Below are 25910 nucleotides of genomic sequence, written 5' to 3'. Positions count from 1 at the left end.
GTCCAAACAAATGGCATTCAGGACGAAGTTTTAAAAAACGAATACTTCTCATAATTTAAACAATTATTAAACGATATTGAAGCCGTTATAAACACGCTCTGTATATGAAACGAATCCAAGAAAAAGTCTTAGAATTGACCTAAATTTTAACAAAAAATTTTGTTAAATCTCAACTGATATTTACCAAATCGTTGTATGGAGTTTTGTGCTATAGCGTTATAATTAATTAAATTAGAAATGTTTTGTAACATAAGAACATACATTGCAAATTTCCATTTTGTAGAACTTTATTTATTCATTTATTACGTTCACAGCAATTGGGCACTACGCGGAAGGGGAAAATGTCACGTATCCCCGACACATTGTGGGAGAACCCCGAAAACGTCCATGCAGACAACCCGATCTTGCTGGGATTCGAAGCCCGAAGCGAATTACACCAGTATTCAGCTTCATTCATCGTTCGGCCGCTGATTGGCCAAGCATTTTTTTAGTAACTTATTTTAAAGAACTCATTTAGTTAATAAATATAAAGTATTTTATCTAAGCACTATCATAAATATTTACGGTAGAACTGTAGTTTGTTTACCAGCAATAAACTCAAATTATGTCGCAAACGTTTCTGAGGAGTTCAGTTTCTTATATATTCTATGTTCTAGAAGTATTGTGAATTTTCGTCTTCAGAAAACAGATTCTTTCAGATATGCCCCCAATAAATCCTTTCCTTCCGTTATTCCCTCCGCCATATGCATTGAAATTACTAAAAATGCTGTCACCTGGGAGTTACAAGAAGCAAATTCACACGTGTTTATTTCTGAAAACTTTTATATAGAATGAAAACTCATAAAACGGTGTTCAATAAAACAACGTTTGTCCAAATGTAACGATAGAAAGAGTAGCGGAGGTATTTTAGAATGTCCGCTGTGCCTGAAAAAAAAAAAAAAAAAAAAAAAAAAAAAAAAAAAAAAAAAAAAACACGTTCACTAACATTTGAACAATCTCTACTGCAAGTACTGCGCTTGCACATGAAGAAGATTTGCTTATTTCTTTTTTTTTTAATGTCTGCTAGTGTTTAGATAATGCAAAGCATGGAACTTTGTTTCCCGTTCTTTCAAAAACTGAAAAACTATACGAATCATATCATTTTAAGGGGCGAGTTCCAAAACACGGCAAGTTATTACACGCATCATCGCCACTGCGTATAAAATGCCCAAGATTTGTCGACCTGCAAACCAATAATGCGCTTTTGTTTAGAGAAAAGGAAATGCCTGCTAATAAACGTACTTGGCACAATTTACATTCAGTCCTCCAAATGTCACAAATTCATTTTTAAATTTCATTTAATGAATTCAAAAAACAAATTATTGCGCCTAAAAACAAATATTTAAATTACTACATATAGGTAATATATGTCAACGAACATTAAGCTAAAAAGGTTATTTATATAACATTAAGTGCTTTAAAAAAATTCGTTAACATTTTTGCCAATTTAATCGCAATAGATTTTCTCTTTTTATTCCAAAATGGATGTTAGTTCTGATTCGGATACGTAGCCCACCAGCGGTCGAGCGTTAAACTCGCTGAACACTGATAGTTCCGAACTAAGCTCGAATCCAAACGGGCTGGCTGCATTGGCGTTTCTGTAGATTCCCTCATGTCTACAGCCAGTTTTACTTATAACATCCTCCAGTGATTTTCCAGGTTTTACAATGTATCCATTTCTGTCATAGTTACCATTACACATTTTCATGTATCTAAGATTTTATCAAATTTGAAGTAGATATTTGTAATCCTTGTGATTTTTCTATATACTAGGTAGAAAATAGTATTTTATGTTAAGTGTTAAAATTAGAAAGGAAGACATAAACATTAAGTGATGAACACAAGTATAAACCTGCATCCATATCAATCTTTTTAGCTCAATTTATTTTTGAATCTACTGTGTCTTCTATAGGAATTGGAAGTTAAAAGTTTTCGAAGTCCATTTTCTTCAGTATGCGTTTTACAGGCCAATCTCTATGTTTTGGGATATCACCAGTGGCTGTGATCTGGACCTCTTCCTACTTTCAATTAAATAAATTTTCGCTTTGAGTATTATGTAATCAGTATAAATTCCACATCATCGGAGGTCCCTTAATAGCTGACAAATGAAATTTGAGAAGAGCGTAAAAGACTTATTGCAAACTAAGAAGAACGGAAGGCGCATCTTGTAGCGCATCACAATTCAGCAAACCAGTTGTGGCGAGATAACTTAAATACAGTAAGCCAAATGTAAAATAAGTAAGCCAAATGTACCGATTAGAATATAAACAAATCAGCCACTAATCCGCTTATGGCAGCGGCCACGATAAATATTGACGTAAGCACCAAGAACAGGATATTTACTAAACACCAAAAACTTTAATAGGAAAACGACAAAAATGTTTCGAAAAGTCATCTTAGTCAAAAAAAAAAAAAAATTAACATTGATACGATAAACTGAAAAAAGACTGGGAAAAAAAAGTATTCCAATAATTAACGATGCATCGGGAGTTCTACACGTATACTTCTATGCTGCTTTTAAAATTTCTGTAATTTTACTCTTGAAGGATGTGTGCTGTACGTGCGAAGAAAATAATGCTTAATAATAAAGCTAAAAGGAAAAAAATGAGTTAGTAATAGTGAGTGTAAAACCAGACTGATATACTGCAAGCTCTTCGAGAGCGTAAAAGAACCTTAACAAACCTTTCGGGACGACCGTTAAAACCTGACAGCTTTCAGACTTTTATTTATATATTTTGCAAAATCGAGAAACTGTTAAAAATTCGCAGAATTTAAATATCCATCTATCTTTCTGTCTATATTTCTACATCTATATTTATCTATCAATCTCTCTATCTACCTGTCTACCTATTTTAATTTATATATATATAATATAATAATAGGGTGTCTAGAAAATAATATTCCAGTTTCAATGGTGCATTATAAAAGTTTAATTTAGAATATTTACAACAAGTCATACATCAAAATAGAGGTAAATTAAGTTTTCTTAAAAATGTTCAATATGTGCACCTTTAGTTATACGGAACACATCCAACCTGTACTGACATTCTTCCCACATTTTGTTTAGCAGTTCCGGAATAATGGAATTTAGTTGTATGTCAGAGCTTTGTCAGATCATTAAGTAGCGTCAGAATATAGACACTATCTTTTATATAGCCCCCCCCCAATAAAAAATCGCGTAGTGTTATGCCAGGTGAAAGTAGAGGCAAGTAAAACATAACTTTGTTGTCTCGACCGATGCAGCGAGTCCAACGGTTACAGAATTCGACGTTCAGCCAGCTCTTGTACAAAGAGATTGAAATGGGAAGAGGTTCCATCTCTTTATCAAACAAAGTTTACGATTTACACTCTACTAGTTGGGGAAAGTGTCATTCTGGTAACATATCCACGACTATGAAGTTACTCTTTGAAGGGGGGTGGTTACCTACAATAACCATCTTTTCTACTGAACGTCTTACTCATTCGTGTGAGTGGTTTTCAAGACTGACCGTTTCTGAAGTTCTCTTGTAGTTCACTAGATGGCAATCAAGAAACATAAGCCAGTAGTTGATACAGCAATTCGTCTTTAGGAAAATGATCATCAACCATTGAAGACAACATCACGAGGATGTGCACTCTGCAGCACCAAGAAAAAGCCTATAAGAACAGTGTGGGATTGCAGCGCATGCAAAATTGCACTCTGCTTGAAATGAAAAACTGTTTCAATGAGTAGCATAGAGACTGATTTGTAGGGATGCGTTCTGTGGGCGGTGGTCACTGACAGTAACCACCAAAAGTGGTCTTTTTTCCTCCCGTGTTTTGACAAAATATGTGTAATTATCGCAAATAATTTCATTGTAACACCTGATAAAACAAGAGTTTTGCTGAAAAATTTAATTGCTTTTTCCTGCACGTCAAAGAGTTAAAATGCTCTGACATGGTCCACATCTTCTACAGACACTTTTGGTCGTCCTGATCTTTTTCCATTACAAATACATCCGATTGCTTCGAACTGCCTATAACATCGGCGGTTATTTTTGTTACATGAAGGATAACAATTAAACTTTAAAAGAAAAACACGATTCACTGAAGTTGCAGATTCATTCTTAGCAAATAGCAGAACACTAAACCTATTACGGTCAGAAGTAGCAATTCTGCTTACTTCGTGTTGTAAGGGGGAAAACGACAAAGCAGGTTTTCCAAAATTAAAGTCTAAAAATATTTGAGTTGCACTTTGTGACTTCGATCTAACGCCCTATAACGTGGACAGTTAATATAAAGAAAATTTACAACTGGTATATTCTTTTATGGACATATTGTATATCAAGTAATATACATTATAATCGATCGAAGTGTTAGGAATTTATAAAAAATGTGATGTGTGCAATAGGTATATGCAAAACGTTACCACTTTTTAGCTCAATTTATTTTTGAATCTACTGTGTCTTCTACAGGAATTGGAAGTTAAAAGTTTTCGAAGTCCATTTTCTTCAGTATGGGTTTTACAGGCCAATCTCTATGTTTTGGGATATCACCAGTGGCTGTGATCTGGACCTCTTCCTACTTTCAATTAAATAAATTTTCGCTTTGAGTATTATGTAATCAGTATAAATTCCACATCATCGGAGGTCCCTTAATAGCTGACAAATGAAATTTGAGAAGAGCGTAAAAGACTTATTGCAAACTAAGAAGAACGGAAGGCGCATCTTGTAGCGCATCACAATTCAGCAAACCAGTTGTGGCGAGATAACTTAAATACAGTAAGCCACATGTAAAATTTAAATTCAACCAAAACTAGTACAGAAGGCAACACAAATTAATATAACATGAAGTTGGTCATACTTTAACCTGCGTGAAATTAAACTGTCGGCAATTATGGTGCAAGGCCTAAGATTCCAAATCTTATCTTATCTAGGAACCTAATTACGTGTCCTCGAGAGGCAGAACACGCTTTGTCTTAAAATCCAAAACCCTAGCATTAAATACAAGCGAACTAATTTGCATTCTGGTAGGGAGACCGAAGGCTGAAACATCAGTAAAGATCTAAAACATAAAATAGCTGGTTAATTAACATTAAGGAACCTTATAACTGCCATAGATATCAGCTGATGAAGAAGGAAAACTGTCACTTGTTACCTCTGATATCATATAAAGCGGTTTTGCATTAAAACACGTTCAGTATATGTACAGTAGATTTATGTTTGTTTTTACATATTACTGTAAAATGTACCCTAAAATCTACTTCTGAAAACTCTCAAGTTACGTAATGTAACTAAAATTCATAATTGTAATTAAATGTGTCCAAATACGTTTCCTCTATAAAACGCTTCTGTGTATCTTCCTGTTTATACCGACCTTTCAGCTACTGATGACAAAATGCTGTGCAAGCTGTTAGTTTTTCATATGTATGACAACTCGGTAATTTAAGGATGCAGTAAAGAGATCGGAGAATAAAAATTTTGATGCTGAATCTAAATTAACATTTTTTTTTTTGTTTTTAAAACAAAACTATTCTACTGAGAAACTAAAAATCAAGCAAATGTGAACAAAACTAAAGAATAAATAAATCATTATCAAAATAAAAAATAATCGTACATAATGTAATTGTATGCTTATAAGATAAGTCTAAAGATGAGTACCTCTTTCACGAATGAGAAGACCTTGCTATAATAAATTTGAAAGAAATTCAAAGAATAATTGATGAAAGGAATTAATAAAATACATTTGGCGGCAATAGATTCTGTAAAGTAATTCGGAGAACGAATACATAAACAAAACTGCGAATTTAAAATTTTGTTTGAAAACCAAGCAAGAACATATAATCGTAGCCTGGCAATTTACGCCCTAGTTTTAAAATGTATCCTCTGTCTGAAAGAAACGAAATATTTAAGAATGAACTTCATAAATGTTTAGTTCTAGGGCGGAGAAATTACAGATATATTATAGATTATCCATAGATCCGTCAAGAACCATGCAAAGAAACGAGGGAAAAGAGCGAGGAAATCAAGAAGTTGGGAAATAAAGCTTACTAAAAGAAAATAGTATTCTAGAAAGGAAACGCTTTACTTTTTTATACTTTAGTTGTGAAAAAAGATTATAAATTATAGTTTGGATTATTTAGCATTAACGTGCAGTTTTATAATTTATTTTAATGAGACAAAATAAAATTTAGTGAATAAAAGGGAAAAGATTAAAAAAGTACATAAAATAATATTTACTGCCCTTTTGTGAATTTATTTTTCCCTAGGTTGAGCAATGTAAATTAAAAGCGCTCTTTAAAGAAACAAATCCGATGCATCTGCAGCGAGCTACAAGGAAAGTGACATGTCATGAAACAAAAGTGAAATGTGTACATCAGAAAAAATAAGCCATCAATGAGGTAAAATTAAGTTAAACAAATGTATTTCGATGTTCCCAAGCTCCGAATGTTTCATAAATTGAATTCAAGTAATAAACATAAACCAGTAAATAAAATATAAGTAATAGAATAATAAAATTAAAAAATCTGGAAGCTTTCAGATTTTATATTACTCCCACATGGGCGATGTTTTAACGTTTTATGTGTTATCTTTGTTTATCAAATATCATTCTCTTCAGACTTTGTTTAAATAATTCTCTTCAGAATTTCTCTTAAGAAATTCTCTTCAGACTTTGTTATAAATCTCAATTCAACAGCAATATCAGAAACTAATTTTAAAAGAAACATATCTTTAGATTTCCCGATACACAAACTTGCGCGCTGGAGATAAAAATGTCTTTCTTTCGTACAGTGTCTCGATGGCTCGCTTTGAAGTCGTTGAATTTTTCAATCAAAAATTCGTTAAAGTTTTACAAAACATCAAACAGATAATAAAATAAATCTCGAATTTCAAATATGGACTTCCAGATGCCAATATTCGAGTGGAGGACTATGTTATTCAACATTTGATGTCTGTAGGTACCGTTGTGTTTTCACAGTGCGAGAAACATACATATATTCATACAGATTCTTCATTATCAAATTTCTTTAAATATAATACAGGGCTCTAATATTCAGTGGCAGCACTTTGAAAAATGAAACGCTGTATATAGTGAACGAACGCAAATACCTAAAATGAAATTAATACACCTCCTGCTCAAATTTCCCCTTTGGGGTAAAAGTATAGTTTAGGGTACCTCTTGATGAAACTTGGCGACTTTTGGCGGTACATGGATACCGATTTTGTGCAATTCTTTGACTCGTAATTTTGGCTTGTGAAGCGGCGATTTTTGCGCCAAAAATCGCCGCTACACAAAGCCAAGATAACAAGACAAACTATTGCACAAACTCGGTATCCATGTACACATCGACTTATTTTCACTTTAAAAAAAATCCTCGAATTGCACAAAAATGGCTTTGCGCACTCTTTTAACTTTATCCATGTACACGTCGACCTATTTTTACTTCAAAAAAATCCCAGAATTGCACAAACTTTCATTGCGCACTTCCTCTACTTTGTCCATGTACACATCAATATATTTTCACTTAAAAAGTCTACAATATATGCAAACAAAAAATGCAGAATCTCAATAAAATACATTTTAAACCAAACAATAAAATAACATAAAAAAGGAAAAACATGTTATACATTTAAGCACTACCAAAAGCAAATATTCACTTACCATGATTTTCGATTTCGCTTCGTACACCCAGAGCCACGTAGAAATCAAAATATCAATCATACTCAAACGCCTTTTTTTAAACCAGGTATTCTTTCTGATCGAACGCTTCGCATAGTGACCATCTGAACCTTTCTTCCTGCAAACCCATTCAAATCCATCTAAACGGTTTTTACGTTCGACTAAATGCATATCCTTCCTACATACACGACACTTATAATGGTTCTAAGTAAACCTTCATTTACACACTAGTCAATTAAAGCTCTTTTTCCCTTTCGCTCCAAATCGTATAGAAACTTCAAATTAATCTTACTACATTCGGCCATTCTACCGTCTAAAGGATCAAACCAAAGACACACCACAAAAACGCTTACAAAACATCCCATGATTCAAAATTTCCCAGAATCATGCACCCAATTACGTCACAATAGAGTTTCCATAACATTCAACTACTCAGGCTATCGTAAATGAAACAACAATTTGGCGATAAATCAAACAACTTCGCCATAATACAAGAGGTACCTTAAAGTCTACTCTACCCCCCTTTGGACTAATAATGAAATTTGCTTTTGTTCTGATAATGTAAACATGGAATTCAATACGGTAATAAATAGTGTTGGTTTTGATGGGAAATTTATTTATTTACGTGATTGAAAAGACTTTTGTCCCTATATTTTCCTTCCTTCAAAAGAATCTCTGTTAAGATAACAAATATCTAGCTGAAAATAATCGCTTACTTTGGTAACTAAATAAGCAATGCAATTCATTCTTGCGTTAAAGGTTTATCGTTAAATACGCTAAGTTATCTTCTTGAAAAATATAAATTTTTAAGTTCTTACATGAGTAAACAAATTTAACCTCCAACACTAAACTTTAAGTAAAACCGATTTTCCATATAATTTTTTATTATTTCTTCCATATAAATAATTGAAATTTAAATGAAAAACTTATAACAGCCTTGAAAAATATTGCGTAAGTAATATTCTCTAGACAGGCACTTAAAGAAACACTTTCAATTCCTCAGTAGATCCAAGCAAGATAATGGCGTTTCTCAGAGTATGCATTTAACTTTAAACGTAGGTGTAAGCTACAATTATCCTTTAGACTTTTCTTCAGAATAAGAAGAAAAATTTTCCCCGTTTCTTAAAAATTATTAAAGTAATTTTCACAGATTATCTTAATGAGAGCAAAAAAGAAACACATTAAATTCCGAGCATTCGGCATGATATTTGCACGCATACGCCTTTGATAATTATTATATAAAAAGATCAGTAAATTTTATTACCATTAGACTGCGGGAACATAATTATAAATCTAGCGGTTTTCTCAAAGCAAGCGTTTTAAATGGGAGAATGGAAGGGTAACATTAAAGTGCATATATATTTTACCTGAGGAAAAATTAACATATGGTAATGCTATTGCGCATAATTCCACTATACTTACTTTTGTGTACTTCCTCATTCCATTTCAAAGGAGCTTATTACTGTTAAATAGGTTATAATTCACCATTGTTACGATGCCGAAAATTTACGGGTTTTTCTTTTAAAAACCTTACCTTAAACTAATCTTAAAATCAAAATAAATCAAATTCATATATCCTAAGAATTATTGCTGTGATCGTATAGTTTTCATTAGTACCTCGAGTGTTGTGTATCCACACCCGGGAGCTGCCGCTGGAAATGGCTTTGTTAATATTCAGGTTCTTTTTAATTGTCATAAAAAATTCTAATTCATAGAAGAAACAAAAATTTATAACTAACATACCCTACCATTCAATTAACACAAATCACACAATAATAATTTAAATGCATGCATATTTATTAATTATATTCCGATCAAATGACATTAAATATTATTTTTAGGTTTAATCTTCCGGAGTTTATAAAGAAAGTTAAACACTTAAATTTAAGGAAGGTATTTAAGATTAAATATATTCTTTCTTGATTAATATAGACCTAAGTATTAGTTACATTTCCATATGCATTCCCTTAATACTTGCATATTTTAGAAATTCCTAGGAACATCAGTTTTACCGAGTCCCTATTTCATGGAACATAAAATTCTCAAAAAATTATAAGAGCAACAGGTTCCTGTAATCGTAAAATAAAAGAATGAAAACAATTTCTACAGGTGAAAAAGGAACTTAAAAAAAACTTAGCTGAAAAGTCCATGAATGGTCCGGCGTACAATATCTCGATGTTATCACTAACGGCTCACACCTTGGCTAGGCTTCCAGTGACTAATGGCAAGGTCCAGTCAGCCTCAAAAATTTCTCTCCCTTTTAAGGTTCATTGTTGAGTAGTAACAAGACAAGGCGCTCTAGTTGATACCTCTTATTCTGTCATCTACTTGCCTTAAAAAGTCAGGAAAATTCGTAGAGGTCACCGGTATTACTCCATAGCAGCTGTACCTAGGTTAAAGCTACGGAAATAATCCACTTCTGTAGACGAGTCAAGGAAAACGTGCATTCCTTAGAGTTCTGTAATAGGCTAGCAGATAATAAACAACGAAGACGCTCACTAACAATTTTCTCGAGCGTTACCAAAATCCAGAGTAAAAACGGTTAACATCAATCATCTCAGCAGCGAATCCAAGATAGTCTGTCTTCACCTAGAAGTCAAATTTGCAAGCAACAGAGACCTCATTCCAAGAGCAATTCAGCAGAATCGCGAGCGAGAGAAGCAAAAATTGTCCGCACCCTCAAATTTCACACTAAAAATACTGACAAGCACGGTTCCCCAGACTTGGCAAAACTCGCCTCTCAAAAGTTTCCAAAGTTCCAATCCTTTTCTTCCAAAACCCATCAAGTCACTACTGAACAAGTCCGCTGCCTACAAAAATTCACCAATTCTTCCAGAAACCGGCTCGCAAGAGCATGAGCTCTTCTCGACCTTTTCCATTAACCTACCTGTTTACAAGAAAAACTAATCACGTATATCTGCCTTCAGCTAATCAGTGAGCAAAAGGACCAACTTCTAGAATCTTGTTGAACATTCCCTGAATGAAAGAAGACAAGAGAACAAAATGGCGGAAAGGAAACTAATATCAGGCGATCCTATTCTTTTACATTAACACCTTAAATAAAACTTAACATTTCACAATTAATCTATTACAATTCGTTAGATACTTCTCTTTCACTTTATGTATTTACATAAATTTTACTTGAGGCATTTGTTCACGGGCTGTATCCCAACATAAGAATTAAGTGAAAAAATAAAAAAAATAGTATCCTTAAAATTAATATACACGAATAAATGCTTCTTTCTAGAGACACAAAAATTAAACTTAATATCTAATTAATTCAACCTAATAAGAAATTATTTAATTCCTGAAGTCCTGAATTTTACTACACGACATTACTGTTCATTTGATATTTGAACTGATTGTTTACTTGCATATTAAACATTATATTCCAGGAAATTTTATGACTATCGAGAATATATATTATTTTAGCCTAATTTAGTTATAAAGATTTGTTTCAAAAGTAAAATTTCTTAAACATTTTCCAATTTAAATAGTATTTTGTTTAGTAACTCAACGGAAAACGGACACATAACCGATGTCGTCTTCTTCTCCGGATAAACACTGAAACGAGATACATACAGGGTTTCATACATACATAAATAGAGTGTCCGGAAAGTAGTAGGGACGATTTAAAAAAAAAAAAAAAAAAAAAAAAAAAAAAAACTTATTTACTGTTTTGACATATCGACTTAATAGTTTTCAAAATATGCTTCTTCTGAATCAACACAACGTTTCTGGCCAATCTGCAAATCACTGAAGGTCTCCTGGAACTCCGAAACTGGAATGCTCTACAGCTCCCTCGTTACAGCCACTTGAATGGCTTGGAGCGAGCCGTGGTGCCACCCTTTAATAACCCTTTTCCTTCGGAGGAAGAGGAAGAAATCAGAAGAAGCGATGTCTGGGCTGTACCTGTACTTAAAAGACTCAGAAAACGAGTTACCTGCGTCCGTCCAGCAATCGTTGGATGATTGAGGTTTTATCACGACAATGCGCTGAGCCTCACCGTCTTTCCTGTCATGGACTTCCTAACCAAACATGGCATCACACAGCCTTCCCAGCCGTCCCACTGCCCTGATGTATCTCCTTCAGCTGCTTTCCCTTCCCTGACTAAAAAATGTCATGAAAGAACGGCCCCAAGGCTCGCTCCAAGCCATTTAAATGCACGAGAGCATTCCAGTTTCTGCGTTTCAGGGAGCCTTCAGTGATTGGCATAATCGCTGGGAACGCTGAGTTGATCCAGAAAAGGGCATAATTACACTGCTGGACATTGAAAATGCAACACCAAGAAGGAGTGGTCATAAATTTATGCAAATTTTAGAGTAGACGCACGCCACTGAGATAAGCGAATGATGTGAAATGCTCAGCTCTCCGACGCACGTGAAGTAAGACTATCGTGCAGAATGGGCAATATTCGTGTCGTTATTTCTACGAGACGAATTATCGAAGAAAGTTGGTTTTTGTCCCTGAGGATACGTGTAATAGGAGAGAATGCCAGGCTGCGGTCAATGAAGGCACTTCCAGCAGATAGACGATTTTACGAGGGGCATGGTGATCGGACTGAGAAGGGCGGGTTGGTTCTTGCGTCAAATCGCAGCTGATACCCAGATGGATGTGAGCACAGTGCATTGGCTATGGGGAACATGGTTGGAACAAGGAAATGTGGGAAGAAGGAGGGGTGCAGGTGCAGGTGCAGCTAGAGTGACGTCACCACGCGTGGATCGATGCATCCACTGACAAGCTGTGGTGGTCCCGCAAGTCACTTGTACCTAGATTCTGCAGCATGTGCAAGATACCCTGGATGTTCCCTTGTCGACCAGAATCATTTCCCGTCGACTGATTAAACGTGGCGGAACATTTCATCGTGGTCAGACTGGAAGTTTTATAAAACAGTCGAACCATTTCATCAACCGAATAATACTATCCTCCTATCAGCATTCTATACCTCTTTTGCCCTAATGTCCCTATCTCATTTTTCCTTCGTTGTTCTTGAGCCTTCCACACTTCCTCAATATTTCACTTTTCCTCCGTATCTCCCCTCTCTCTCCTCATTTCTTACTCACCCTTGTTCGACAATGTCATCTTTTTCACAACTAATGATTTAATTATTAGTTTCAAATGGGCTTCTCCTCGATCACGGCTTATATCTGCTTACATTGGTCAGAAATCAATAACCACATTGGCTTTCGAGCCAATCACAAGTATGAATTACAAAATCATACACCGCACTTTCCATCAGTTTGTTGCCATAAGAAAGAATTTTTCTGCATATTGTAACACAGCTGAAATTCCAGCTGAAATATCTCTTAAAACCTTAAAGGGTAGCTAAACGAAATCGAAATGACTTTCATTTGCAGTGGTAAAGAATCCCAGTTAAAATTGGTCTAAAAATTTTGACATCCGCTTTAAATATTGTAAGTTCCCGCTTGAAACTAGATGCCTGTGTGAAATAAGAAACTTATTATCTGCAATATTGCGGTGTCCACTATAACATCCAAAATATTGAACGTCTGTGAAGAGAGAAAAGGCAGTTTTGATCTTCAATAGAATTGAAAATTCCTGTTGTTACTTCTTTTGTGGCATTGACTGCTAGCGATCGCTTTGATTGGGATGTATGATATATGGTGTATTTAATTATGGCAAAGCACATGAGGGCTATCTGCCTAAGGGGAGGGATGCCTTCGTGGAGGACGTTCGAAGGGAAAATGGCTCGTATAGACGTTACACATGGGGAAAACCACGAAAACGCCCATGCAGCCAGCCCGTTCGCGGGATTCGAACCTCGGACCGAACTACCAGTGTTCAGCGACTTTACCGCTCGGCCGCTGGTGGGCCCGCTTTGATTGGGGAGGTGGAAGAAAAGTATGTTTTGCAGGGAAAAGTGGAGGCAATTTTCCAGTGATCGGGCTAATCATATCTTAAGCATTTGAGGACACTGAGGTATAGTCGGACGAATTACTGTATGATGTTTTTACTATAAAGAGGTAACTTGGGCGAAACAGAGAGAGGATTAAAATATAAATCCTAGTAGCCAACCTTTATACCTTTTGTTTCCTATACAGTCCAAGGACCATTTAAACAATAAAATGGCGCCATCATCAAAGTCACGCTTTTTTACTTCGTTGTCAAGAAATACCGTAATTTTGAAAAATTTCGGTTTTCAAATTTCAAGGCAAATTCAGTTTTGATTAATTGTTTTCGTGACGCCTTTGTATATGAACATATTAAAAGTCTCTATATATAAACAGGTTAAAGGTATTTACAAAACGGATTATAAAATGGATTCAAAATGGACGGTTTGGGGAAAATGGGTACAAAATGGATATCCATATATACGTATGTTTGTATGAATCTAGCATAACTCTAACTAATTTAACGTTAAAATAACGTTCATATTTTTATGTGGGACTACTATAAAATCTAGTTATGTACCTCTCTTTTTATTACAAGAGGCATTTCCAAGAGAATATATGCATCGTACATAAATTCTCGGTACTGCAGATTACACATATATATCATATCTATATGTGTATATATATATACATTGTCCTTTGGTCGAGCGGATAAAGACTGCTGAATCTAGCGGCTCATCACGGGTTCGAACCCATTCGAACGGTCTAGCTGCCTAGCTGGTTTTCCCAGTGTTTAGCATGAATATGTGCCAGCTTCGGTCAGAGAGCTTCCTACAATGGCATGCCTTCCCTTTGACAATTAGACCTTGTACCTTGTATTCCATTGCATAGCCAGGTAACCTAATTTAACCTGAAACAAAGAGAACGAATTATAAGAAATTACATCATTCACATTAATTCGGCATATTCGAATAATAAGTTAGTTATTATTAATAATCGAAGAACTACGTTTATTGGTTTTAAATGACTTAGTTTAATTATCAGCCTCAAACATTTGTAAAATCATTTGCGCTTTGCGAAATGGCAACCCATTGGCACGTATAGCATGGTTGAAATATAAACATCTTACTCTTAGTCCATTGGGAACACATTGCTTTCAAATATTTATTTTGTCAATCAAAATTAGATTAAACTGAAGAACAAACTGCATGAAACGTAAACTGAATTGAAGAAAATGTATGGGGATTCAAAATTCCGGCTGCGAAATGCTCATGTGCTTTTGGGACACCATGTGTGTTCAAAATTCGGTGGCTCGATCTGCCGCCGTTTTTCTACAGTGCAAGGAATATACATACATGCGTAGAGATTTTTTATTACTTAATAACAGAGGAAATAAATGAGCGATTTCTGCTTACGAAGAAAATTACAAAAGAAAACTCATGACTAAGTTTAAAAGAGATAAAAACATATTACAGCAATGTTTTGGGAAATCTTTATCGCCGTCTTTCTGACGGTGAAAACCCAAAACCTGGATAGTTTCAACATTTTCGAATGTTTCTACACGGATTCATAGCAACGGGAATTTTCGAAAGTGACAGAACATTTCTTAACCTTTAGTTGTTTATAACTCTGCTTTCGGTTGTTTCGAAAGAATGGAATGCTGAATATAGCTTTTGCTAGCAGTATTTTCTCAGGATTTGAGAAAAAAAATATTTAGCGAATGAGGGTCCATGCTTTAAAGAACTTCTTTGGTAGGTTTTTTTTTCGGAAAAATCATTTACGTTACTTATTGGTTTTTAAATCACGATATAACGTTACTGTTCCGCATTACTATACACCTAACCAACTAAGTCGGCTCTCTTAGCCACTTTACCATCTGAGCGACCCTACAAGAAAGCTTGAAATTCGTAATACAATCAGGCTCTATCACCGTAACGATCCTAAACATACAGCAGTAAAAGTTAGCTTGTGGTTATCATACACTTGTCCTGAAGTTATCAAAACTTCTCCGTTTTCTTCGAACATCAAATCCTATGGAACACATATGAAGTGGGATGGAAGAAAGAATAAGGAAACACGATACTTTTTCGAAAGTCTGACTAAAAGCAATTCTTACGTAAGAAGGGAATTCTTAAGAAGAAAGAAGGGAATTCTTACGAAGGAACAATAACGTAACACTACGTTGTTATTTTCGAATAAGGCAACATTCTTATTCGAAAACATTACTTGGACACAGGTCAAAGAGCATAAGAAGTGTTAACTAAATTATATCCAATGAAATACTGAATATCTAATTGATTTATGTTTTTATTAAACATAATCTGCTTAGTCAAAGTGTCTTAATTAATACTTATGTGAGCATATTTCCAGACTGTTTTGAATATGCGTTTTATATAACTTTTTGCCAAAACAAGCAAGCTTCAAAATAGATGACAAATATTATATGTGAAGTGAAAACACAGTTTGCTTATATTTAATAACTGATATTTAAAAATAAAACTAAAAAACAGAAGTGTCCGAAAACAAAGGCGAGCCACTGTATAAAGAACCTACACATTTAAGCCAATTTTTTTAATATTTCTGGAGTGAATGAATAGCTTAAAGTTGTGTGGATCTGTACTATCACTTCTGTTTTCCCGCCAGAATGCAAAATGAGTTCGCTTGTATTTAAGGTTAGGGTTGCGAGATTGTAAGCCAGAGCGTGTGTTGATCTTCGTGCCCCCGTTACTAAATTTCTATTATTGATTAGAATTTTACTCTTCGGCCTTGCATTATAATCGCCGAAAGATGAATTTACGCAGGTGACATTCTGAGCCAACTTCGCATTAAATTACTCAGTTTAGCTTTCGGCTACTAGATTTTTTTTTTCTTTTTAAGCTTACTTTTGACTTACTACTTTGAGTTTATCGCCATGAATGCTAGCCATGAATATATTTCTCGCCATGAATGCTAGCCATGAGTATATTTCTCGCCATGAATGCTAGCCATGAATATATTTCTCGCCATGAACTTATTTCTCGCCATGAATTTATTCTCGCCATGAATTTCTCTTAATTTTGTTTAGTTTTAAGCAAAGGGTCTTTTGCATCCTTTCTCAGTTGTTACTTTAGTTTTAGCGATAAGTCCTTTAACGTCTGCGAGGCTTTTATCACTTTGGATGATTTCCAAAATGACGAAACTTAACAAAGTTACATGATATTTTGTTTCTTCTTTAAGTACATTTCCCAAGCTTTTCAGTGAATTATTGAAGACAACTCAGTACTGTAAGCTCATAAAATAAGAATGTATTATTTGCATACCGAGGTATAAATCTCTTTGTCTTATGCCGCCAAGGTTCATTTCCGAGCAACATAATTCACAGGGAGAGTGTCTTATAAATAATAGATATCAGAAGTTTGAGCTGCACTGAGATTTGTTGCTGAAGCACTAAACCAGATAAAGCTCTTAATTTCCATTTGCCTTCACGTAAGCTCCACCGATGTTTCAAAGAAAATAATTTCATAATTTCGTGAGTAATTGAGGTGTTTGACCTAAAAAATTGCTTACATTATTTAACAATAAATTCAGCATTACCCGAAGTATTCGTCACTAACAAAATCAGTTCTTGGCTCTTAGAATTCTTTTGCTTTTCACTTTACCTTGCAGTTTTGTGACGAGGCCAGAAAGTGTTTGGACGAGGACAGGACGTGTTCTACACGGGAGTCAAAGAGGAGTCATATAGGATCATAATGTCAAGCAGACTTCCAATATTTAATAATATGAAGTTAAGTATTTATTTCCACCAAGTATAGGAAAGTCAAATTCCTCTGCAAAGGATTTCATACAATATATAACAAAGCTTAAATCATACTTAAAATATATATCACAAAGAATAATATTACTGATTTTTAATGCTGCATAAGTTCTGTTGAGCTACAGATAAACTAATAAAAGTAAAATGTAGAGTTATGGGGCAGAAAATATCACGATCATCAATTCATTCTGTGTTTTATGAGTCTGATGTCTTATGATTTTTAAATTAGTTTTGATTCCATAATTAAACGTTGTATTTCAATGACAATTTTCCTCATAACTGAAAAGCGTCAGTTATAAAATCATAAAATGTGACCAAACACAAGAATATTTGAAACAGGAATCTCATTTGCATTTATAAATTAAATGAATATAAAAATATCATGAATATTTGTATCAAGATCTTCCAGTATTATCATACAAATATTGATCTAATGATTTTTAATTATAAGACATAGAAATATTAACACTATATATGTTCATTCAAAAAATTTTCAGGGGATATACTTTTCTAAACTCCTTTCCGTGACATATATGGACATACATCTCTCTGAGAAACGGACTTTCCGATTTCACCGGGATGATTCTAATTTCACGGAAGGTATAAATCAATTTTTATGTTTTTAGATTGAGAGACTTATGATTCTACACACTTTCATTGGGTTAGGCCTAAGATGGAGATGAGAAGTCAGTACTTGTGTAGCAGTTATTTTTAAAATTATTTAATTTCATGCAGACAGAAATAGAAAAACCTTTATTTATTTATCTCTTATATGGATATTCTCTCAAAATACCTAACCATTCAGAGTTCGGAAAGTATATGCTAGTTTATTTGAAATCTTACCTTTAAGCGTCAGGATACATCCTACCGCATGGTCAATAATTTGTTCCATCAGTCATTTCCATTAGAAAGCATTGTGGTCCACAAATAAACGTTTGTTGCCTCATCCTCAATCAATAGCGTCACAGGTGTTGAGGCAGGTCGCTCTTGTTGACTCAAATTGCTCTTCCAAGCCTCAGGGCAAGGAAAACACAAGTGAAGGGAAAGCATTTGTTTAAGACCATTGTCTTTTTCTATGTCTGATTCAATTTATACCGGAAAAAAAGAGAGCGAATTCCGTTCTTTTTGTTAGTTTCTGATAAAATTCTTTACTCCGGTTGTCTGATTTATTAGGTTATGTGTTTGAAAATTCTATCTAGTCCTCGATAACCCGTTCTCTGCATCTTTCTTCTTTGGTGCCCAGCAAGAAAAGGCTGAGAACTGAATAGATTTGCTTTAATTCAAGAAGAAAACATTAAAATTTCCGTTTTCTTTTCTCTTAAACAAATACCAACAAACTCTTCAAGAAAGTTTTGCTTTCTCAGAATATGGAGTTTATTAGGATTCAAATTCGTATTCAGTTTAACTATTAATAACCACTGATTGATTTTCTTTTTGTAAAATTCATTCTTTTCTTCCAATCAATTAATATCTTAAAGCTTTAGTTTGCAAAATTCATTCACACAGTCATTAGTTTATATAACTTATTTGAGAGAGTACGTACCCTAGCTCTATAGACCTGTACATAGAAAAATTAAGTTTTTGTTTGATTTTGTGATTTTTAATATACTTTACGAAAGACCTTTAGAAGAAATTTCATAATTAATTTTTGATTTATAAAGCTTGAAACATCTGGAGACGTTACTGATGTTGAAAATCACAATTGAATTGGAATTCGCTGTTTTCTGGTTCTTGTTATTCTCTGCTAATTTCGCTAGATTTTAATTAGATAGCAAATAAATACGCACTAAAACTTTTCTAAATAATAAGTTTGATGCATTACGTGATTTATCAACACCATTTAATGATAATTCAATACGGAAATATGGATAAACCAAAAAGCCTAATAATAGACGAGCAATTTCTTCATATAAATACAGCTGCTTTTGCTGCTTATACTATATGCATAGCAAATTATAATGTGAGCAGCATAAATCATGTGCTCTTGGTTTGTTTCTTAAGTAATTATGGAAAGAAATGAAAAATTGGGTATTTAAATAATCGGTCTCTAAATATTAGGTTACCTGACCGTGTCCTACCAGGCCACCACGCAGACCAGGTAATGAGAACGTAATAAAAATACCTACAGGTAACAGGAAGTATCATAAAGTTTTATTTCCTATTTAATAATCCTACATCAATAATGAAATCGGAAAATATTTGGATATTTACGATTTTTTGACTCTTTTTCTGAGTCTTCGTCAGAGAGTTTCATAAGGAAACTGCCTTGTAAAAATCCGACATGAACGCCACATGACTTCCTTGCGTAGCCTAATTAATTATACGCACGTTTTGTTTCACTTCATTTAAACATATTTCATCGAATTGTTCTAATTTAATAAACCAGTCTCTCAAGGAAAGGTGAAAACGACATAAAAAATTTCAAATTTTGAAATTAAGTATTCTAATTATTTTTTCCTTAAGGAACATAAAATTGTTCCAAACAGGAAGTGGGAGACCGCACTAAAAGGTAGATTTTGTTATTTCTCCAAAATGAATTCTCTTTAAATTCGAATTTATTCGAAGTATATGTCTAGAAACGGCGAGGAAAGTACTTTAAAGCGGAGTAATAGGGTGAGTGTATGTATATATATCATATAGGTAGGAATAGAAGTATTTATTCGTGTGATATTTATAGTTTAACCCTTTCCGGCACGCTACCTTTTAAAATATGAGTTTTGATTAAAAAAAAAAAGTAGGCAGTCTAATTAGGCCTAGAGGAGTACATAAGTAAAATTTTGTGAAGATAGCACTTACCTTTTAATTCTGTGGGTGTGCCCAAAGAGGCACACTGATTGAATAGAGCTTCGTAAAGTGCTGAAACCATGGAGGTAAGAAAGGAAGGAGTGGCCAACCGGCACTAGAAGTGAAGCACTGCTTCGAAGTTTCGGTCACCAGATGGGGTGTTCTTTGTTTACATTCAGAAGCTCGCTTGACAGGGTTATGATAGTATTTCGACACACAATAGTTCCATACAATTCGAAAAAGGGACACTTTTGCATGAAAGAAACATTCATAGTGTGATGGACAATAGCAATTTGTATAGTTTAGTGACATTTACGCAAAAATCACATCTTGGTTATTTTTCGATAACTAACAACAGCGATTTTGATTATGAATTTGTTTTATAAAATTCTTAGCTGTTGAACTACAAAAATATAGATTTTAAGAAAAATGTTATGCTTAAAGAATGAAAAATACCTTACGGTACCTTTAAAATTGTATACGTCTTTCGATAGCCTTGATAGAGTATTCGCTACTTTTATTTTATTTTTACAAACGCCAAAATGTTTTAAATAAAACAATTTTTTATCACATCCATATATTATTGTAAAATGTACCTTTTAAAATTTTTTAGAGGAGAGGCTTTACTGCTGCTCATTTTAAGCTCATCTTTTTAAATTTATATATCTGAAAAAAAATCACTTTTGGCTTACACGTTTTACTTATTTGGGTTAATTAAAAATAAAATTACTGTTTAACTGTTTTAAAAAAATGAAGCTATTATGCAGAGTAAGGCAATCAAGATTGCGATTTGATGACAATACGGTTAATTATGTGAATTGGATAGTTATTATTTATTATATTATCAAAGAATTATTAAACTGTGTAAAATTGCTAAAAGAGATACTGAGTGCTCTGTCAAAATTTATCTTCTAGAAGATTTGAAAAGTTTGAAACTTGATGGCTAAATGTAAATATAAAATTATGTATGTTAAAATATTTGTAATTAGGCGCATAGGTGAGATTAAGTTTTTATTAAATAGAGTAACGCATGGAAGGTTATCTGCCTAAAGAGAGAGATGCCATCGTGGAGGAATTTTGAAGAAAAACTGACCTTTCAGTGGGTATTAAAAATAATGCATATAATTTTCATTCAAATTATATTCATATATATTTTTATCTAAAACTTTCGGGTGTATGCTAAATTAGTCTAAATTACTTTACACGAAAAATATAGTGAATGCACAGAAATTAAAGATTTGCACATGCCGGAAATGAAAAATAGGAAATATGTAATGGTATTTATGCATGTGCTTGCAAAAAGCATGTATCTGCCTTTGACAAAATACATTAATATTCATTAAATTATTTATAAATGTATTTGAAATGAAGAATTTATTCGTTTATAAACAACTGTGAAAGTGACTGTGAAGAAATATATTTATTAAATGTATCTAATTTATAATGATTATAAATGTTATCTAAATACATAATAACCTTAATATTGAATTGTAAACATAAATTGAAATCCTGTTGACAAATATGTTATAAAACTATTTAAGCAAGAATTGTTCGTATTGGAAAACAATCTAAAAGTATTGTAAATCAAGTTAAAAAGTGTAGTTAAAAGTATTGTAAAGCAAATGCTATGAGATGCGCACTTAAGAACGTAATAAAGAGTTTTGGAATATGTATTGTTGAAATGCAGGATTAAAAAGAATCTGGTAAGTATAATTAAAAGAATTACTCCCCTTACATTTTATAATAAGTTACAAGTTTTAAATAATACTTAAAAAAACTTGTTTTATTCCCTTTTAGAAATGTTCAGAGAAAGTCAAGTACTATTTAAAGTATTTCGCTAATTCCTAATAATTCTCTAATTTAAAATGAACCGAATAGAGCATTAATTATAAATTGACTTACATTTTCCGATTTAAAAGATGCCTCAGAAGAGAAAAAAATCTTGTCATATTTAAGAAAGTATTTAGGAAGAAGCTCTATAAATAGAAGAGAAATAATGCATAATTGTAATATTAATAATACAATAAACTTTGATCTTAATTTTTGTACCTGAACCGAATAAAATAGAATTAGCTTAATTTTTTTTCTAATGTAATTAACGAAAACTTGTGAAAATATTTCATTCAAATGAAACCATTCTGAGAAAACTGTCCCGTGAAAAGTATAGCATTTAATTCCGTTCAGAATGAAATGTTGTTTAAAAATATGTTGTTTTCATATACGTAGGACTCTGAAGTGTTGTAGAAAGGGAAAATATATACATTTATATGTATATTTACGACGTAATTACAAAATATTTACATCCGAACGCGTCAAATCCCATTGAACTCAATGGTAAATGACCCAATGTTTTGGTCACTACGTAGGGATCGCCAGTTCTTCAGAGCAGGGTACGGGAGAAAATTGTTTAGGGCTACTCCATCTTACTTCCTACCTCCATGATACATATATATATATATATATATATATATATTCTTGGTACTGCCGATTGCAAAAATTAGGAAGGTGCAAAACTAGATATTATAGCATTCCCATATACAAAATTGTAACGTTAATAGTTTTTTCATTATGCGAGATACATACGAACATACCAACGTACGGACGTCATAAAAAATAAATCTATTTATTTTACAATTTGCTATTTGAATAAATAGTCCTTGCTTCTGTGCGTATGCACAAACGTCATGGAAAAAAATTTTGCAAATGAATTCAGGAAAAGTCAAAATAGATATTTCTGTTGAAAAATTTAAATTGAAATTTTTAACAATTACAATACCTCCATTTAATCGTACAAGGAAGTAATAGGGAAAATATTACTTATTGTGCTTGCCATATGTATCCGGTTGCCTAACACATATGGCCCAGAAAGCAATATGATGTTAAATATTTGCATAATCGCCTGCAGTAACGGCAACCGCCGTCAATAAAAGGAGGTGCTTTCCTTGGTAGCGGTGCAGTTCATTTTTCGTTCGAGCCAGAGTAGACCTGCCCGTGGAAGAAGCCAGGCGATGATAGATTCCGCTTCACGTCTTGTTCCGGTTCCAGTCCTGTACCGGTTCCCGTCTTGTTCCAGTTTCCGTCCTGTTCCGGTTCGGTCCGCCCGTTTAAGTCCAAAACACGTAGGAACTGATGTCTGAATCCAGCGAATGGAGATATATGCCGAAACGGCTAGATGGATTTTGTCTTTTAAAAGAAAGTGTTCTTCACCGTGCCGGCATAGCTGTTACTTTAAAGCATTTTGAATGTTTCCACCTAAGATGTTACGTTTTCGTTTATGATGTTAAGTTTTTCATCATTTTTGAAGTTCCAGTTAAATAAACCTTTAAGTTTTAGACAAGGTTTTTGTGTTCCTCAGAAATTTTAGATTCGAATTCAGATATATCACATAGGATTTTAACGGAAAAATCAACATTTGGCGCCAAGCGACAGGACATTGTCTGCAAGGTAAGCGACTTTTTTATTTTGAATCATGGAAACCTTAAAGTTAGCGCGAACTCAATATAGAAGACTATTTAGTAAAGCGTGTAATGAATTTGACAATGAAGAAACTAACTATAATCAGGAAGAAAAATTAATTAAAATAAAAGTTATTGCCGAGAAAGCTAACGTTTTGTTTGATACTGAAATGAAAATACGAGAATTAATGTTTAAAGAAATTACAGATGAGACTTTACTTATTAAGGAAATAGATGAATCTGAATTATATTTTGATAGGTGGAGACTTATGGAAAGTAAACAAAAAGATCGCACTTTTGGTTTCCCGAATGTAATTTTAAATCGACCTTGAATCGACCTTGATCCGTGCTTTCGGAATCGACCTTGATCCGTGCTTTGTTCAGAATAAAATGTTACATTATCCGAAGATTAAATTGCCTATCTTTGATGGTAACGTGAAGAAAGGGCTAGGATTTTGGGGGCAATTCCAAAAGATTGATAAAGATCCTACATTAGATAATAATGATAAATTTGCTTATTTGGCACAGGCTATGGAGAAGAATTCTCCCTCAGAGGAAATATTTAAAAGCTTTCCGCCAACTGGCGATAGTTACAAGAGCGCAAATGAAGCATTGCAAACGTGTTTTAGTAACAAAAAATTACTAACGGAGATTTATATCTGTGATTTGTTAACCCTTGTTATTCAAAAACAAAGTACATACTCTTTACGGAAATTATACGATGAATTTGAATCTAATCTAAGAGCCTTGGAGATATTGGGAATAAATAGAGGCAAATATTGCGCGATATTATACCCATTGGTAGAATCAGCATTGCCGAAGGAAGTCTTAAAAACGTGGGAGAAACTTCAGTTTTCGCGTAAAGGATCAGAAAGTTTAACCGGTGAAATTGCCGAGTTAAGAGAAAGGGAATCTGACCTTGAGCGCCTTTTATGTTTCTTGCGCGGTGAAGTTGAATGTGAGGAAATAATTTCTTTACCAGCTAAATCTTTCAATGTTTTCGATCGATTGGTTCAGGGTAATTAGAAAGGAAATTCGGGTTTAAAGATAAGAGAACCTCACTTAAAACCTACGGCAGCTGCACTGTTTACTTCTTCTCATGAAGCTAGAAAAGGCTGCATATTTTGTTCCAGTATAAATCATGGTTCTGCGGAATGTTTTCAGGCGCGTAACTTATCGTTGTCAGAAAGAGAAGTTTTGGTCCAAAGGACACGCTCTTGTTACCTGTGTCTGAAATCTGGACATTCTGTCAGGAGTTGTAGATTAAAAACAGTTTGTTTTACATGTGGTAAAAGGCATCATATTTTGCTATGTAAGGGCCATTCACAAATGAGTGAGACAAGGGCAACGGAGCAGCCTCCAAATCAGGCTGAAACACTCGCCAACATTTCTTCAAGGTCTCCTAAAGTTTTGCTGCAAACAATAAGAGTAATAATTAAAGGAGATACAAAATCTCGTTCGGCACGAACTATAATTGATACTGGTTCTCAAAGGTCATATATTCTGCAAAGCACAGCTCAAGATATGGGTTATAGGTACACGGTAAAGGAATACCTTAGCCACGCATTATTTGGTGGTACAACGACCAGTTTGTGTGAACATAAAGTTTACAAAATTCATTTATCTAATACGTCTGGCTCGTACAGCTGTAATTTTGATACGTTAAGTCAGCCTGTTATTTGTAATAATATACCTTCTATTGGACAAGGAATATGGCTTAAAGAGCTTGCTGACTGTGGAATAAGTTTAGCAGATCGTTTAGAAGGACCTATAGAAATTTTAATAGGAGCTAATGTTGCAGGACGATTATTAACGGGAAATCGTAAACAAATTTCAAACGGTCTTGTAGCTATTGAGACAAAGTTAGGATGGACGGTTATGGTAAAAACCAGGGAGTTGAATAGTGAAAGTTCAACATTCTTAGTTACTTCAATGTTGAATAAAGAGGCTTGTATTTTTGATTCATGGGCCCTCGACTCGCTTGGTATTACGGACCCATCCGAACAAGAGAGTAAATTGGAATTTGAGGCTACCAGGCAACATTTTCTTGATACTGCAAAAATAGAAGATAACCGCTTTGTAGTGTCTTTACCTTGGTTGGAAGGGCACACTCCCCTGTCGGATAATTTTGAGTTATCGCTTAAAAGGTTGCACGGCACGATTAGGCAACTTGAACTGGATAATCTTCGCCAAGAGTATGAAATTATATTCCAAGAATGGCTCAAAGAAGGCATAATAGAGGAAGTACCTGTAAACGAATTAGATTTACCCCATCATTATTTGCCACATAGACATGTTGTTAAGGAACATAGTACTACGAAGTTACGGCCAGTATTTGACGATTCGTCT

At 33.9% G+C, this 25910-nt stretch overlaps 1 protein-coding gene across 4 annotated transcripts in view; it reads right to left on the bottom strand.

Moving 5' to 3' along the window:
* Positions 1–10629, bottom strand: part of LOC146998234 (uncharacterized) — a 67323-nt gene extending 56694 nt beyond the window's left edge. The window contains exon 1 of one of the 4 annotated variants that reach the window (XR_015040044.1): positions 9811–10629. Coding sequence is in view for 1 of the 4 variants with exons in the window: in XM_085812387.1 (XP_085668513.1) it covers positions 7660–7848 (189 nt within the window). In the remaining 3 variants the exon portion in view is untranslated. Of the gene's footprint in view, positions 1–7659; positions 7955–9810 lie in introns of those variants that run through there. The other 3 variants (XR_015040045.1, XR_015040046.1, XM_085812387.1) reach the window with 3 other exon arrangements.
* Between the last annotated feature and the right edge of the window lie 15281 nt (positions 10630–25910).

Source organism: Stegodyphus dumicola, chromosome 3, assembly GCF_044657685.1.
Source record: "Stegodyphus dumicola isolate Sdum_Otavi_A_Nest chromosome 3, ASM4465768v1".
NCBI lineage: Eukaryota > Metazoa > Arthropoda > Arachnida > Araneae > Eresidae > Stegodyphus > Stegodyphus dumicola.
Note: the sequence above shows the minus strand (reverse complement) of the source record. Positions and strands in the feature narration are given on the sequence as shown.